This window comes from Oncorhynchus keta, chromosome 35 (genome assembly GCF_023373465.1).
Source record: "Oncorhynchus keta strain PuntledgeMale-10-30-2019 chromosome 35, Oket_V2, whole genome shotgun sequence".
Taxonomy (NCBI): domain Eukaryota; kingdom Metazoa; phylum Chordata; class Actinopteri; order Salmoniformes; family Salmonidae; genus Oncorhynchus; species Oncorhynchus keta.
Window position 1 is genome coordinate 78200699 of NC_068455.1, and position 13838 is coordinate 78214536.

The 13838-nt window shown below is 50.6% G+C and overlaps 1 protein-coding gene and 1 long non-coding RNA gene across 2 annotated transcripts; both read left to right on the forward strand.

Moving 5' to 3' along the window:
- The first annotated feature begins 2711 nt into the window (after positions 1–2711).
- badb (BCL2 associated agonist of cell death b) lies at positions 2712–9633 on the forward strand. The gene is made up of 4 exons (XM_052497959.1): positions 2712–2903; positions 4192–4347; positions 6447–6649; positions 9484–9633. The coding sequence occupies exons 2-4, from the start codon at positions 4200–4202 to the stop codon at positions 9616–9618; spliced, it is 486 nt and encodes a 161-aa protein (XP_052353919.1). The 5' UTR covers positions 2712–2903; positions 4192–4199; the 3' UTR covers positions 9619–9633.
- A 667-nt stretch (positions 9634–10300) lies between these two features.
- Positions 10301–13820, forward strand: LOC127916303 (uncharacterized). The gene is made up of 2 exons (XR_008094297.1): positions 10301–13547; positions 13609–13820. It is a non-coding gene; the product is annotated as an uncharacterized LOC127916303 (long non-coding RNA).
- The last annotated feature ends 18 nt before the right edge of the window (positions 13821–13838 follow it).

A 13838-nucleotide genomic window follows, 5' to 3' on the forward strand; every position in this document is an offset into this window, starting at 1 on the left:
ACTAAGGGTGATGGGTAGTGCCCTAATAGGGCGTTTGGATCACCACGAGCCACCAGAACAGCTTCAATGAGCCTTGGCAAAGATTCTACGACTGCCTGGAACTTTATGTACAGCTGCAGCGATCAGTTAGCTGCTCAGATAGCTGAAGCTTAAAGTTAGTGAGGGAGATATAAGTCTCCAACTTCAGCGACTTTTGCAATTCGTTCCAGTCATTGGCAGCAGAGAACTAGAAGGAAAGGCGGCCAACGGAGGTGTTGGCTTTGGGGATGACCAGTGAGATATACCTGCTGGAGCGCGTGCTACGAGTGGGTGTTGTTATGGTGACCAGTGAGCTGAGATAAGGTGGGGCTTTACCTGGCAAAGACTTAGATGACATGGAGCCAGTGGGTTTGGCGAAGAATATATAGCGAGGGCCAGCCAACGAGAGCATACAGGTTGCAGTGATGGGTCGTATATGGGGCTTTGGTGACAAAATAGATGGCACTGTAATAGACTGCATCCAGTTTGTTGAGTAGAGTGTTGGAGGCTATTTTGTAAATGACATTGCCGAAGTCGAGGATCGGTAGGATGGTCAGTTAATACATGACCCTAAGCATGATGGGATGTTCATTTCACACCTGTGTGACAGCACCTGCTTTCAGTATACTTTGTATCCCTCATTTACTCAAGTTACCTGTATATATTTATAACAATATGCCATTTAGCAGATGCTTTTATCCAAAGAGACAGTCATGCATACATTTTACATATGGGGTGGCCCCGGGAGAGGAACCCTCTAACCTGACGCAAGAGCCATGCTCTACCAACTGAGCCATACTGTTAATGACATCATCACTACTGTTAATGACATCATCACTACTGTTAATGACATCATCACTACTGTTAATGACATCATCACTACTGTTAATGACATCATCACAACTGTTAATGACACCATTACTACTGTTAGAGGGAACTGGTTCAGTCAGGGGAAACAGGTCCAATCAGAGGAAACAGGACCAGTCAGAGGGAACAGGACCAGTCAGAGGAAACAGAACCAGTCAGAGGAAACAGGTCCAGTCAGAGGGAACAGGACCAGTCAGAGGAAACAGGACCAGTCAGAGGAAACAGGTCAGAGGAAACAGGACCAGTAAGAGGAAACAGGTCAGAGGAAACAGGTCCAGTCAGAGGAAACAGGACCAGTCAGAGGAAACAGGTCAGAGGTAACATGACCAGTCAGAGGGAACAGGTCCAGTCAGAGGAAACAGAACCAGTCAGAGGAAACAGGTCAGAGGAAACAGGACCAGTAAGAGGAAACAGGTCAGAGGAAACAGGTCCAGTCAGAGGAAACAGGACCAGTCAGAGGGAACAGGTCCAGTCAGAGGAAACAGAACCAGTCAGAGGAAACAGGTCAGAGGAAACAGGACCAGTAAGAGGAAACAGGTCAGAGGAAACAGGTCCAGTCAGAGGAAACAGGACCAGTCAGAGGAAACAGGTCAGAGGAAACAGGTCCAGTCAGAGGAAACAGGAACAGGAAACACCAGTCAGAGGAAACAGGACCAGTCAGAGGAAACAGGTCAGAGGAAACAGGACCAGTCAGAGGGAACAGGTCCAGTCAGAGGAAACAGGTCAGAGGTAACAGGTCCAGTCAGAGGAAACAGGACCAGTCAGAGGGAACAGGACCAGTCAGAGGAAACAGGACCAGTCAGAGGAAACAGGACCAGTCAGAGGAAACAGGACCAGTCAGAGGAAACAGGACCAGTCAGAGGGAACAGGACCAGTCAGAGGGAACAGGACCAGTCAGAGGAAACAGGTCCAGTCAGAGGAAACAGGTCAGAGGTAACAGGACCAGTCAGAGGAAACAGGACCAGTCAGAGGGAACAGGACCAGTCAGAGGAAACAGGACCAGTCAGAGGAAACAGGACCAGTCAGAGGGAACAGGACCAGTCAGAGGGAACAGGACCAGTCAGAGGAAACAGGTCCAGTCAGAGGAAACAGGTCAGAGGTAACAGGACCAGTCAGAGGGAACAGGACCAGTCAGAGGGAACAGGACCAGTCAGAGGGAACAGGTCCAGTCAGAGGAACAGGACCAGTCAGAGGGAACAGGACCAGTCAGAGGGAACAGGTCCAGTCAGAGGGAACAGGACCAGTCAGAGGAACAGGACCAGTCAGAGGAAACAGGACCAGTCAGAGGAAACAGGACCAGTCAGAGGGAACAGGACCAGTCAGAGGGAACAGGACCAGTCAGAGGAAACAGGTCAGAGGAAACAGGTCCAGTCAGAGGGAAACAGGGCCAGTCAGAGGAAACAGGACCAGTCAGAGGAAACAGGACCAGTCAGAGGAAACGGGTCCAGTCAGAGGAAACAGGTCAGAGGAAACAGGTCCAGTCAGAGGAAACAGGTCAGAGGAAACAGGTCAGAGGAAACAGGTCAGAGGAAACAGGTACAATCATCCACAAAACGAAGTAAGAAAAAAAAACTTGAATAAAGTTTCTATGACTTTATTGACTAGAAAATGACAATTTGGTGATGCGTGGGTTGTACAGCATATAGCTTACATCACCAACGTACCATGCATGCCCTTAGTGGAGGCCACTGGGTTACCTATCTACCGTACTGTATGTTTGGGTAGAATATTTCTGCTGCGCTCCTATACCGCATATTAGGGGGAAGCCGGTGAGAAAAACAAAACGGGAGCAGAGTCCTCGCTCGCAACAGTGACGTCAGCGGCGAGGCCAGTCCAACCCGCCCCGCGCAGGGCCCGGTCATTGGTGGAGCGCAGGACAGCGAGCGGCGCGGTGGATAGACTGCCGCTACGCTATTGGGGGAGGGAAGACAAACTGGATCCGAACAACAAAAAAAGACCAGATAACAACAATATCAAGTTGGAAATAGAAAGCGCGATACCCGTTAAAAATACTTTGGGTAAGAAAATGTGTTTTATATTCTGTTGTTTTTTTTACGTTATCAAACCGAGTCGACTGCACGGTTGGTGGTGTTGCTAAGTTTTCCATTGTCTCCAGGATCGAAGAGCACCGAAACAATTGTAGCATTTGAGCTAATTTGGGTGTGCTTGAATGTAACTACTTGTTAATTTTAATGCCGTCACATCATACCCCGCTTTTCTCCACGGTAAACATCATATACCGGCACGATAAAGTTATAACGTTGATACCTTTGGACCAAGGAGCGGAGAAAGTTGTGTTTGTTTGCGTGCACTTATAAGCGAATAAATATTGTTGCAACATCGTGAAAGAGTATTCAAACGAGACTAACGTTGTGTGTCAGTTTTAATCACAATAAGGGTTTAAACATGAATTATATGTTTTTGGTTACATCATTTGGTATTACTATGGTATTATATAATTAGGCCTAGATACTGCCAATATAGTATTCATTGTAAGTCTATTCCTGTGTGTGTGATGGTGAATTCAAGGTTAGTTGTTTGTCTTTCGTTCATTCCAATGTGTGATTAGCCTGGTTCCTCTCTCGGTTTTGGCCTTTCTAGGGAGTGTTTCCTTGCCACCGTGCTTCTACACCTGCATTGCTTGCTGTTTGGAGTTTTAGGCTGGGTTTCTGTACAGCACTTTGAGATATCAGCTGATGTACGAAGGGCTTTATAAATACATTTGATTTGATTGACTGGGATTTGAACTCAGGGCACCAGGATGCCGAGACTGAGTTGGCCTCCTGAGCTAAAGCTTGGTACGAAGATTCAGGGCCAAGCACATGTTTGTAATAATGTTGTCTTCCTCTCCTCTCTGACCCTTTCTCCCCCCCTTTCTGCTCTCTCTCTCTCTGCCAATCCTCTCTCTCCATCTCTCGCTTCCCCTCTCTCTCCATCTCTCTCTGCCCTCTCTCCATCTCTCGCTTCCCCTCTCTCTCCATCTCTCTCTGCCCTCTCTCCATCTCTCACCTCCCCTCTCCTCTCTCCATCTCTCTTCCCCTCTCTCTCCATCTCTCTTCCCCTCTCACTCCATCTCTCACTCCATCTCTCACTCCATCTCTCTCTCCATCTCTCTTCCCCTCTCTCTCCATCTCTCTTCCCCTCTCTCTCCATCTCTCTTCCCCTCTCTCTCCATCTCTCTTCCCCTCTCTCTCCATCTCTCGCTCCCCTCTCTCTCCATCTCTCGCTCCCCTCTCTCCATCTCGCTTCCCCTCTCTCATCTCACTGCTTTCTCGTTTCCCCTCCTCACTCGCTCTTCCTCCATAGATGTCAGCATGGCTCAGATGTTTACTATATCAGACAGCGAGTCAGAGCCCTCAGGGGAGGTAGGAGAAACCGAAAAGGACCAATCGTCTGCCGGAAAGGGGATGACTGGCGGTCCAATAGGCCACGCCCTCACTGTGCCTGAGATGAGACTGGCAGGTAGGATGCCCCAGAGGACTCTGGGAAATAACCACTATTGGTCTTACCAGGGTCGTGTTCATTAGGCGTCAAGCGGAAGAAAACGCACTGAAACAAGGATGGACTAGCTGGACTTTTCCAATAAGAAACGTTCCTTTTCGGTTGCAAAAATGTTTTCCACTGCGTGCCCTAATGAATATCACCCTGATAGTTAGCCACTCATAATGAACCCCAGTAACATCTACTGTCTTGTTGCTATGGCTGTCATAATGAACCCCAGTAACATCTACTGTCTTGTTGCTATGGCTGTCATAATGAACCCCAGTAATATCTACTGTCTTGTTGCTATGGCTGTCATAATGAACCCCAGTAACATCTACTGTCTTGTTGCTATGGCTGTCATAATGAACCCCAGTAACATCTACTGTCTTGTTGCTATGGCTGTCATAATGAACCCCAGTAACATCTACTGTCTTGTTGCTATGGCTGTCATAATGAACCCCAGTAATATCTACTGTCTTGTTGCTATGGCTGTCATAATGAACCCCAGTAACATCTACTGTCTTGTTGCTATGGCTGTCATAATGAACCCCAATAACATCTACTGTCTTGTTGCTATGGCTGTCATAATGAACCCCAGTAACATCTACTGTCTTGTTGCTATGGCTGTCATAATGAACCCCAGTAACATCTACTGTCTTGTTGCTATGGCTGTCATAATGAACCCCAGTAGCATCTACTGTCTTGTTGCTATGGCTGTCATAATGAACCCCAGTAACATCTACTGTCTTGTTGCTATGGCTGTCATAATGAACCCCAGTAACATCTACTGTCTTGTTGCTATGGCTGTCATAATGAACCCCAATAACATCTACTGTCTTGTTGCTATGGCTGTCATAATGAACCCCAGTAACATCTACTGTCTTGTTGCTATGGCTGTCATAATGAACCCCAGTAACATCTACTGTCTTGTTGCTATGGCTGTCATAATGAACCCCAGTAACATCTACTGTCTTGTTGCTATGGCTGTCATAATGAACCCCAGTAACATCTACTGTCTTGTTGCTATGGCTGTCATAATGAACCCCAATAACATCTACTGTCTTGTTGCTATGGCTGTCATAATGAACCCCAGTAACATCATCTACTGTCTTGTTGCTATGGCTGTCATAATGAACCCCAGTAACATCTACTGTCTTGTTGCTATGGCTGTCATAATGAACCCCAATAACATCTACTGTCTTGTTGCTATGGCTGTCATAATGAACCCCAGTAACATCTACTGTCTTGTTGCTATGGCTGTCATAATGAACCCCAGTAACATCTACTGTCTTGTTGCTATGGCTGTCATAATGAACCCCAGTAACATCTACTGTCTTGTTGCTATGGCTGTCATAATGAACCCCAGTAACATCTACTGTCTTGTTGCTATGGCTGTCATAATGAACCCCAGTAACATCTACTGTCTTGTTGCTATGGCTGTCATAATGAACCCCAGTAACATCTACTGTCTTGTTGCTATGGCTGTCATAATGAACCCCAGTAACATCTACTGTCTTGTTGCTATGGCTGTCATAATGAACCCCAGTAACATCTACTGTCTTGTTGCTATGGCTGTCATAATGAACCCCAGTAACATCTACTGTCTTGTTGCTATGGCTGTCATAATGAACCCCAGTAACATCTACTGTCTTGTTGCTATGGCTGTCATAATGAACCCCAGTAACATCTACTGTCTTGTTGCTATGGCTGTCATAATGAACCCCAGTAACATCTACTGTCTTGTTGCTATGGCTGTCATAATGAACCTCAGTAACATCTACTGTCTTGTTGCTATGGCTGTCATAATGAACCTCAGTAACATCTACTGTCTTGTTGCTATGGCTGTCATAATGAACCTCAGTAACATCTACTGTCTTGTTGCTATGGCTGTCCTCTGTTTGGCACTCGGCAATAAGGAGATGGATTGGCGTTTCGGCCAATGCGATAGACTAGTGTCCTGTCCGGGGGGTGTACTTGTACATCAGGATGCCCCACTACAGAAACAGGGGACAGGCTCCTGCCCTATTGGCTGTTCTGGCTCACAGACAAGGCCACTCTCCCTCTTTTCTCTCCTCTAGGAGAGGGTCGGTTGAGGATGAACTCAGAGTCCCAGGCCCAGGAGCTCCAGGGTAGGGGGCCAGGGGTGGAAGGCATGCCCACAGACGGAGCATCTTTCCGGGGTCGCTCCCAGTCGGCCCCCCCTGCCCTCTGGGCGGCCAAGAGATACGGGCGGCAGCTCCGCCGCATGAGTGACGAGTTTGATACGTGGCTGGATAAAGGGGTGAGACGTGGGAGAGAGGAGGGGGTGGGGCTGTGGGAGAGAGGAGGGGGTGGGGCTGTGGGAGAGAGGAGGGGTGGGGCTGTGGGGAGAGAGGAGGGGGTGGGGCTGTGGGAGAGAGGGGGTGGGGCTGTGGGAGAGAGGAGGGGTGGGGCTGTGGGAGAGGAGGGGGTGGGGCTGTGGGAGAGAGGGGGTGGGGCTGTGGGAGAGAGGGGGTGGGGCTGTGGGAGAGAGGAGGGTGTGGGGCTGTGGGAGAGAGGAGGGGGTGAGACGTGGGTCTGTGGGAGAGAGGAGGGGTGGGGCTGTGGGAGAGGAGGGGAGGGGGTGGGGCTGTGGGGAGAGGGGGTGGGGCTGTGGGAGGGGGGGCTGTGGGAGAGGGGGGTGGGGCTGTGGGAGAGGAGGGGGTGGGGCTGTGGGGGAGAGGATGGGGTAAGACGTGGGTCTGTGGGAGAGAGGAGGGGGTGAGACGTGGGGCTGTGGGAGAGAGGAGGGGGTGAGACGTGGGGCTGTGGGAGAGAGGAGGGGGTGAGACGTGGGGCTGTGGGAGAGAGGAGGGGGTGAGACGTGGGGCTGTGGGAGAGAGGAGGGGGTGAGACGTGGGTCTGTGGGAGAGGAGGGGGTGGGTCTGTGGGAGAGAGGAGGGGGTGAGACGTGGATCTGTGGGAGAGAGGAGGGGGTGAGACGTGGATCTGTGGGAGAGAGGAGGGGGTGAGACGTGGGTCTGTGGGAGAGAGGAGGGGGTGAGACTTGGGGCTGTGGGAGAGAGGATTGGGTGGGACGTGGGTCTGTGGGAGAGAGGAGGGGGTGGGTCTGTGGGAGAGAGGAGGGGTGAGGGGTGGGTCTGTGGGAGAGAGGAGGGGGTGAGACGTGGGGCGGTGGGAGAGAGGAGGGGTGAGACGTGGGTCTGTGGGAGAGAGGAGGGGGTGAGACGTGGGGCTGTGGGAGAGAGAAGGGGGTGAGACGTGGGTCTGGGAGAGAGGAGGGAGTGAGACGTGGGTCTGTGGGAGAGGAGGGGATGAGACGTGGGTCTGTGGGAGAGGAGGGGGTGAGACGTGGGGCTGTGGGAGAGAGGAGGGGGTGGGGCTGTGGGAGAGAGGAGGGGGTGAGACATGGGGCTGTGGGAGAGAGAAGGGGGTGAGACGTGGGGCTGTGGGAGAGAGAAGGGGTGAGACGTGGGTCTGGGAGAGAGGAGGGGGTGAGACGTGGGTCTGTGGGAGAGGAGGGGGTGAGACGTGGGTCTGTGGGAGAGAGGAGGGGGTGAGACGTGGGTCTGTGGGAGAGAGGAGGGGGTGAGACGTGGGTCTGTGGGAGAGGAGGGGGTGAGACGTGGGTCTGTGGGAGAGAGGAGGGGGTGGGTCTGTGGGGAGAGGAGGGGGTGAGACGTGGGTCTGGGAGAGAGGAGAGGGGGTGAGACGTGGGTCTGGGGAGAGAGGAGGGGGTGAGACGTGGGTCTGGGAGAGAGGAGGGGGTGAGACGTGGGTCTGGGAGAGAGGAGGGGGTGAGACGTGGGTCTGTGGGAGAGAGGAGGGGGTGGGTCTGTGGGAGAGGAGGGGGTGGGTCTGTGGGAGAGGAGGGGGTGAGACGTGGGTCTGTGGGAGAGAGGAGGGGGTGAGACGTGGGTCTGTGGGAGAGAGGAGGGGGTGAGACGTGGATCTGTGGGAGAGAGGAGGGGTGAGACGTGGGTCTGTGGGAGAGAGGAGGGGTGAGACTTGGGGCTGTGGGAGAGAGGATTGGGTGGGACGTGGGTCTGTGGGAGAGAGGATTGGGTGGGACGTGGGTCTGTGGAGAGAGGAGGGGGTGAGACGTGGGTCTGTGGGGGAGAGGAGGGTGGGACTGTGGGAGAGGAGGGGGTGAGACGTGGGTCTGTGGGAGAGGAGGGGGTGAGACGTGGGTCTGTGGGGAGAGGAGGGGTGGGGCTGTGGGAGAGGAGGGGGTGAGATGTGGGGCTGTGGGAGAGGAGGGGTGAGACGTGGGTCTGTGGGAGAGAGGGGGTGAGACGTGGGGCTGTGGGAGAGGAGGGGGTGAGACGTGGGTCTGTGGGAGAGAGGAGGGGGTGGGTCTGTGGGAGAGAGGAGGGGTGGGTCTGTGGGAGAGAGGAGGAGGTGAGGGGTGGGTCTGTGGGAGAGAGGAGGGGGTGAGACGTGGGGCTGTGGGGAGAGGAGGGGGTGAGACGTGGGTCTGTGGGAGAGAGGAGGGGGTGAGACGTGGGTCTGTGGGAGAGGAGGGGGTGAGACGTGGGGCTGTGGGAGAGGAGGGGGTGAGACGTGGATCTGTGGGAGAGAGGAGGGGGTGAGACGTGGGAGAGAGGAGGGGGTGAGACGTGGGTCTGTGGGAGAGAGGAGGGGGTGAGACGTGGGTCTGTGGGAGAGAGGAGGGGGTTGGGGCTGTGGGAGAGGAGGGGTGAGACGTGGGTCTGTGGGAGAGAGGAGGGGGTGGGTCTGTGGGAGAGAGGAGGGGGTGAGACGTGGGTCTGTGGGAGAGAGGAGGGGGTTGGGGCTGTGGGAGAGGAGGGGGTGAGACGTGGGTCTGTGGGAGAGAGGAGGGGGTGGGTCTGTGGGAGAGAGGAGGGGATGAGGGGTGGGTCTGTGGGAGAGAGGAGGGGGTGGGTCTGTGGGAGAGAGGAGGGGATGAGGGGTGGGTCTGTGGGAGAGAGGAGGGGGTGAGACGTGGGTCTGTGGGAGAGAGGAGGGGGTAAGACGTGGGTCTGTGGGAGAGAGGAGGGGGTGAGATGTGGGTCTGTGGGTCTGTGGGAGAAAAAATAATAATTAAATAGGCCCCAAAATAAACTGTTTTCCTTTCTTTCTCTCCCTCTATTGCATAACCTCTGACCTCTATAGGAGATGAGGCGGGTGAAGAGTGCAGGAACAGCCAAACAGATGACCAAGTCCCCCAGCTGGTGGGCGTACCTGTTCAGTCATAAGGAGACAGAGACAGAACATACTCCTATCATCCCGCCACGATCATCTGAGTAGAGAGGAGGATGGGGGGTTGAGAAGGAGAGAGGGGGGTGGAGAGGAGGATGGAGGGGGGAGAGGTGGAGAAGGGAGAGACAGAGGATGGAGAGAGGGATGGGCCTACCTGTTCTCTCACCAAGAGACAGAACCTACCCGTAATCGTACCGCTATTGAACCATGGTCATTAGAATACAGAGAAGGGGGTGTTTCCCACGTCTCACCCCCTCCTCTCCCACAGCCCCACGTCTCACCCCCTCCTCTCCCACAGCCAATAAAGCCCCTTGAATTGAAATTGGGAGAGAAAAAGAGGGGGACAGAAGATGGATTGAGAAAGGGAGAGATGGGCCTCCCTGTTCTCAGCTGCTACTGATCCACGATCAGCAAAGTGTAGAGAGGGATGGAGGGAGAGGAAGGAGAGAGACAGATGGATGGAGGGAGAGGAAGGAGAGAGACAGGAGAGAGGGATGGAGGGAGAGAGACAGGAGAGAGGGATGGAGGGAGAGGAAGGAGAGAGAGATGGATGGAGGGAGAGGAAGGAGAGACAGGAGAGAGGGATGGGAAGGAGAGAGACGGATGGATGGATGGATGGATGGATGGAGAGGAAAGAGAGAGACAGGAGAGAGGGATGGAGGGAGAGGAAAGAGAGAGACAGGAGTGAGGGATGGAGGGAGAGGAAGGAGAGAGACGGATGGATGGAGGGAGAGAGAGAGACAGGAGAGAGGGATGGAAGGAGAGAGGGATTGAGGGAGAGCAAAGAAGGAGGGAGAGGAAAGAAGGAGAGAGAGGAGGGAGAGGAAAGAGACAGGAGAGAGGGAAGGAGGGAGAGAGATGGAGAGTGGGAGAGACAGGAGGTAGAGGAAGGTGTTGAGAGGTAGGAGACAGTAATAAATAAAAGGTAAATCAAAATAAAGTAGAGGGTGGAGAGGTAGGAGACAGATAAAATGAGACTAAAAGAGGTGGATGAGACCTTACCCATACAAGAACAACTAGTTTTCCAGCAAGAAATAGATTTAACTTCACTCTAGTGAAAGCATCCACCCAAAGCCCAAGCAGGCCTTTAGTTAATCATTTGGACTGTTTCTCCCATTAACACTATGCAACACTGAGAGAGTCCAGACACCATGCACTGAGACAGAACAAAACAAAATGGAGGTTGGGTTCTCATAAACTCTTCTCCGCCCTCAATTAATCTCTCCTTGTTTCCTCGTATCCTATTTCCTCCTCAACCGTACTGGTCCCTCCCTTCCCCCTGACCTTCTCCAATGCATTTTTAGATGAACACGAGGAGCGGTGGGGTAAGGAATCAAGGAAAGATGGATTGAGAATGAGTGTTAATGTGGGTGTATCCCAAATGGCACCCTATTCCCCACAGGCCCTGGTCTAAAGTAGTGCACTACAAATAGGGAATAGGGTGCCACAGGCCCTGGTCTAAAGTAGTGCACTACAAATAGGGAATAGGGTGCCATAGGCCCTGGTCTAAAGTAGTGCACTACAAATAGGGAATAGGGTGCCACAGGCCCTGGTCTAAAGTAGTGCACTACAATAGGGAATAGGGTGCCACAGGCCCTGGTCTAAAGTAGTGCACTATATAGGGAACCAGGTGCCATTTGGGACAGAGACCGTGTGGTAGTTAGCAACCACAACCACCGCCATCTTAGAGTGATGGCTGCACTCCAACAACTAGCCCCATTTCAAAATAAATGTCTCAAATATGAAGAACCATCTTGTTTAAATGACAATCTTTGATAGCAGTGCTAATGATATGTTTTGTATTAAACAAGAACTGCAGGGGAACATTTTTTATCAGACAACAGAAATGAATTTAACTAAGATGTAGACTTTCAGAGCAAAACCAATGAGAATTAAAGACTTGGGTCTTTAAAAACTGTAAATACTGTTAATATTGCAATGAATGAAACTTTAAAAAAGAAAATGAACAATAACATGTGAACTGCTGAACAACAAAATGTGATTTTTTTTATTATTAATGTTACTATGTACATGTCCCAAATGGTACCCTGTGCCCTATACAGTGCACTACTTCTGACCAGGGCCTATATAGGGAATAGGGTGCCATTTGAGACGAATCCCCTCTGTAAGCTTGTATCTTTTCTTTTTCTACTTAGAGGTGCTACTGCAAGGTCTTCCGTTGCAGCCCAAATCAACCCCCTACACTTCCAGGTGGTCCCAATTCGTTCCCTACCCCCTCGATGTTAGGGGCTGGATAGGTATAAGCAGTGCAGGTGGTTGACCTTTCCAAAACAAAAATATCCATATCTGTAAACATTGAATGGTTAGAGCTCAGGCTCCCGAGTGGCGCAGCGGTCTAAGACACTGCGTCTCAGTGCTTGAGGCGGAACTACAGACACCCTGGTTTGATTCCAGACTGTATCACAGCGGTCTAAGACACTGCGTTTCAGTGCTTGAGGCGGAACTACAGACACCCTGGTTTGATTCCAGGCTGTATCACAACCGGCTGTGATTGGAAGACCCAAAGGGTGGTGCACAGTTGGCCCAGCGTCGTCCGGGTTTGGCCTGGGGGGGGGTAGGCCGTAATTATCAATAAGAATTTGTTCTTAACTGACTTGCCTAGTTAAATAAAAGTTTAGTGTTTAAAAAACACGTTTTATTCAGATCAGTCCGTCTTTATAGTGCAACTACTCCTGATTAGGGGGTAGGGGTTGATTTGGGATTCAGCAGTAGCTTCAATGATCTGCCTTTCTGTACGAGTCCAGGCCTTTCTCTGTGACTGGGCCATGGCTGCCAGCACTACCTACCTACCTACCGCCTTAGGCCCCGGGCTCAGTCACACGGCAGAGAGGCACAAACAAGCCGGGTATGTCCCGCATCACAACGTTGGCAATACTCTGCAACGGTATGTAGAGGAATCCTTCTCAACAGACAGCTTGTCACGCACTACTGGTGCCTGCAGCACACGGGCTGTGTTCTAGATCACAACGTTGCTAAACTAATCTCTGCAGTTGTGTGTCTATATATATATATATATATAAAGTGTTTATCAACAACAACAAAACGTTGGTCGGTAAATCTGTGCAACATCTGTTCTTTCCCCATTTCACAGACCTTTCCTTACAAGGGTTTTTTTTTTATTCTGCCTTTTAAACCTGTATTTGTTTTTAAACTGTTTTTAACTTGGTTTGTGCAACGTTTTGTGGTGGTGAACGTATCCTGTTAATACAGGACTGGGCTCGAGTCTAGATAGAATTGTGCAAAGGGAAGCTTGCCTCTATAGGGAATAGGGTTCCATTTGGTGTTCTCTATAGGGAATAGGGTTCCATTTGGTATTCTCTATAGGGAATAGGGTTCCATTTGGTGTTCTCTATAGGGAATAGGGTTCCATTTGGTGTTCTCTATAGGAAATAGGGTTCCATTTGGTGTTCTCTATAGGGAATAGGGTTCCATTTGGTGTTCTCTATAGGGAATAGGGTTCCATTTGGTATTCTCTATAGGGAATAGGGTTCCATTTGGTGTTCTCTATAGGGAATAGGGTTCCATTTTGGTGTTCTCTATAGGGAATAGGGTTCCATTTGGTGTTCTCTATAGGAAATAGGGTTCCATTTGGTGTTCTCTATAGGGAATAGGGTTCCATTTGGTGTTCTCTATAGGGAATAGGGTTCCATTTGGTATTCTCTATAGGGAATAGGGTTCCATTTGGTATTCTCTATAGGGAATAGGGTTCCATTTGGTATTCTCTATAGGGAATAGGGTTCCATTTTGGTGTTCTCTATAGGGAATAGGGTTCCATTTGGTGTTCTCTATAGGGAATAGGGTTCCATTTGGTGTTCTCTATAGGGAATAGGGTTCCATTTGGTATTCTCTATAGGGAATAGGGTTCCATTTTGGTGTTCTCTATAGGGAATAGGGTTCCATTTTGGTGTTCTCTATAGGGAATAGGGTTCCATTTGGTGTTCTCTATAGGGAATAGGGTTCCATTTGGTGTTCTCTATAGGGAATAGGGTTCCATTTGGTGTTCTCTATAGGGAATAGGGTTCCATTTGGTATTCTCTATAGGGAATAGGGTTCCATTTGGGACCCAATCTCTGGTATTACTTGAAACTTGATGTGTATATGGGGGGGTCTTGAATTACTTTTGCTTTCTTTTTCTACAAAAGTACTTTTGTAAATGTATTTTCTTTTTGTGACCACTTGGTGTACTATGGGCATAAGTAAACAAATAAACAAATAATTTTTACTAATCATTCACTTGGTGCTTTTTT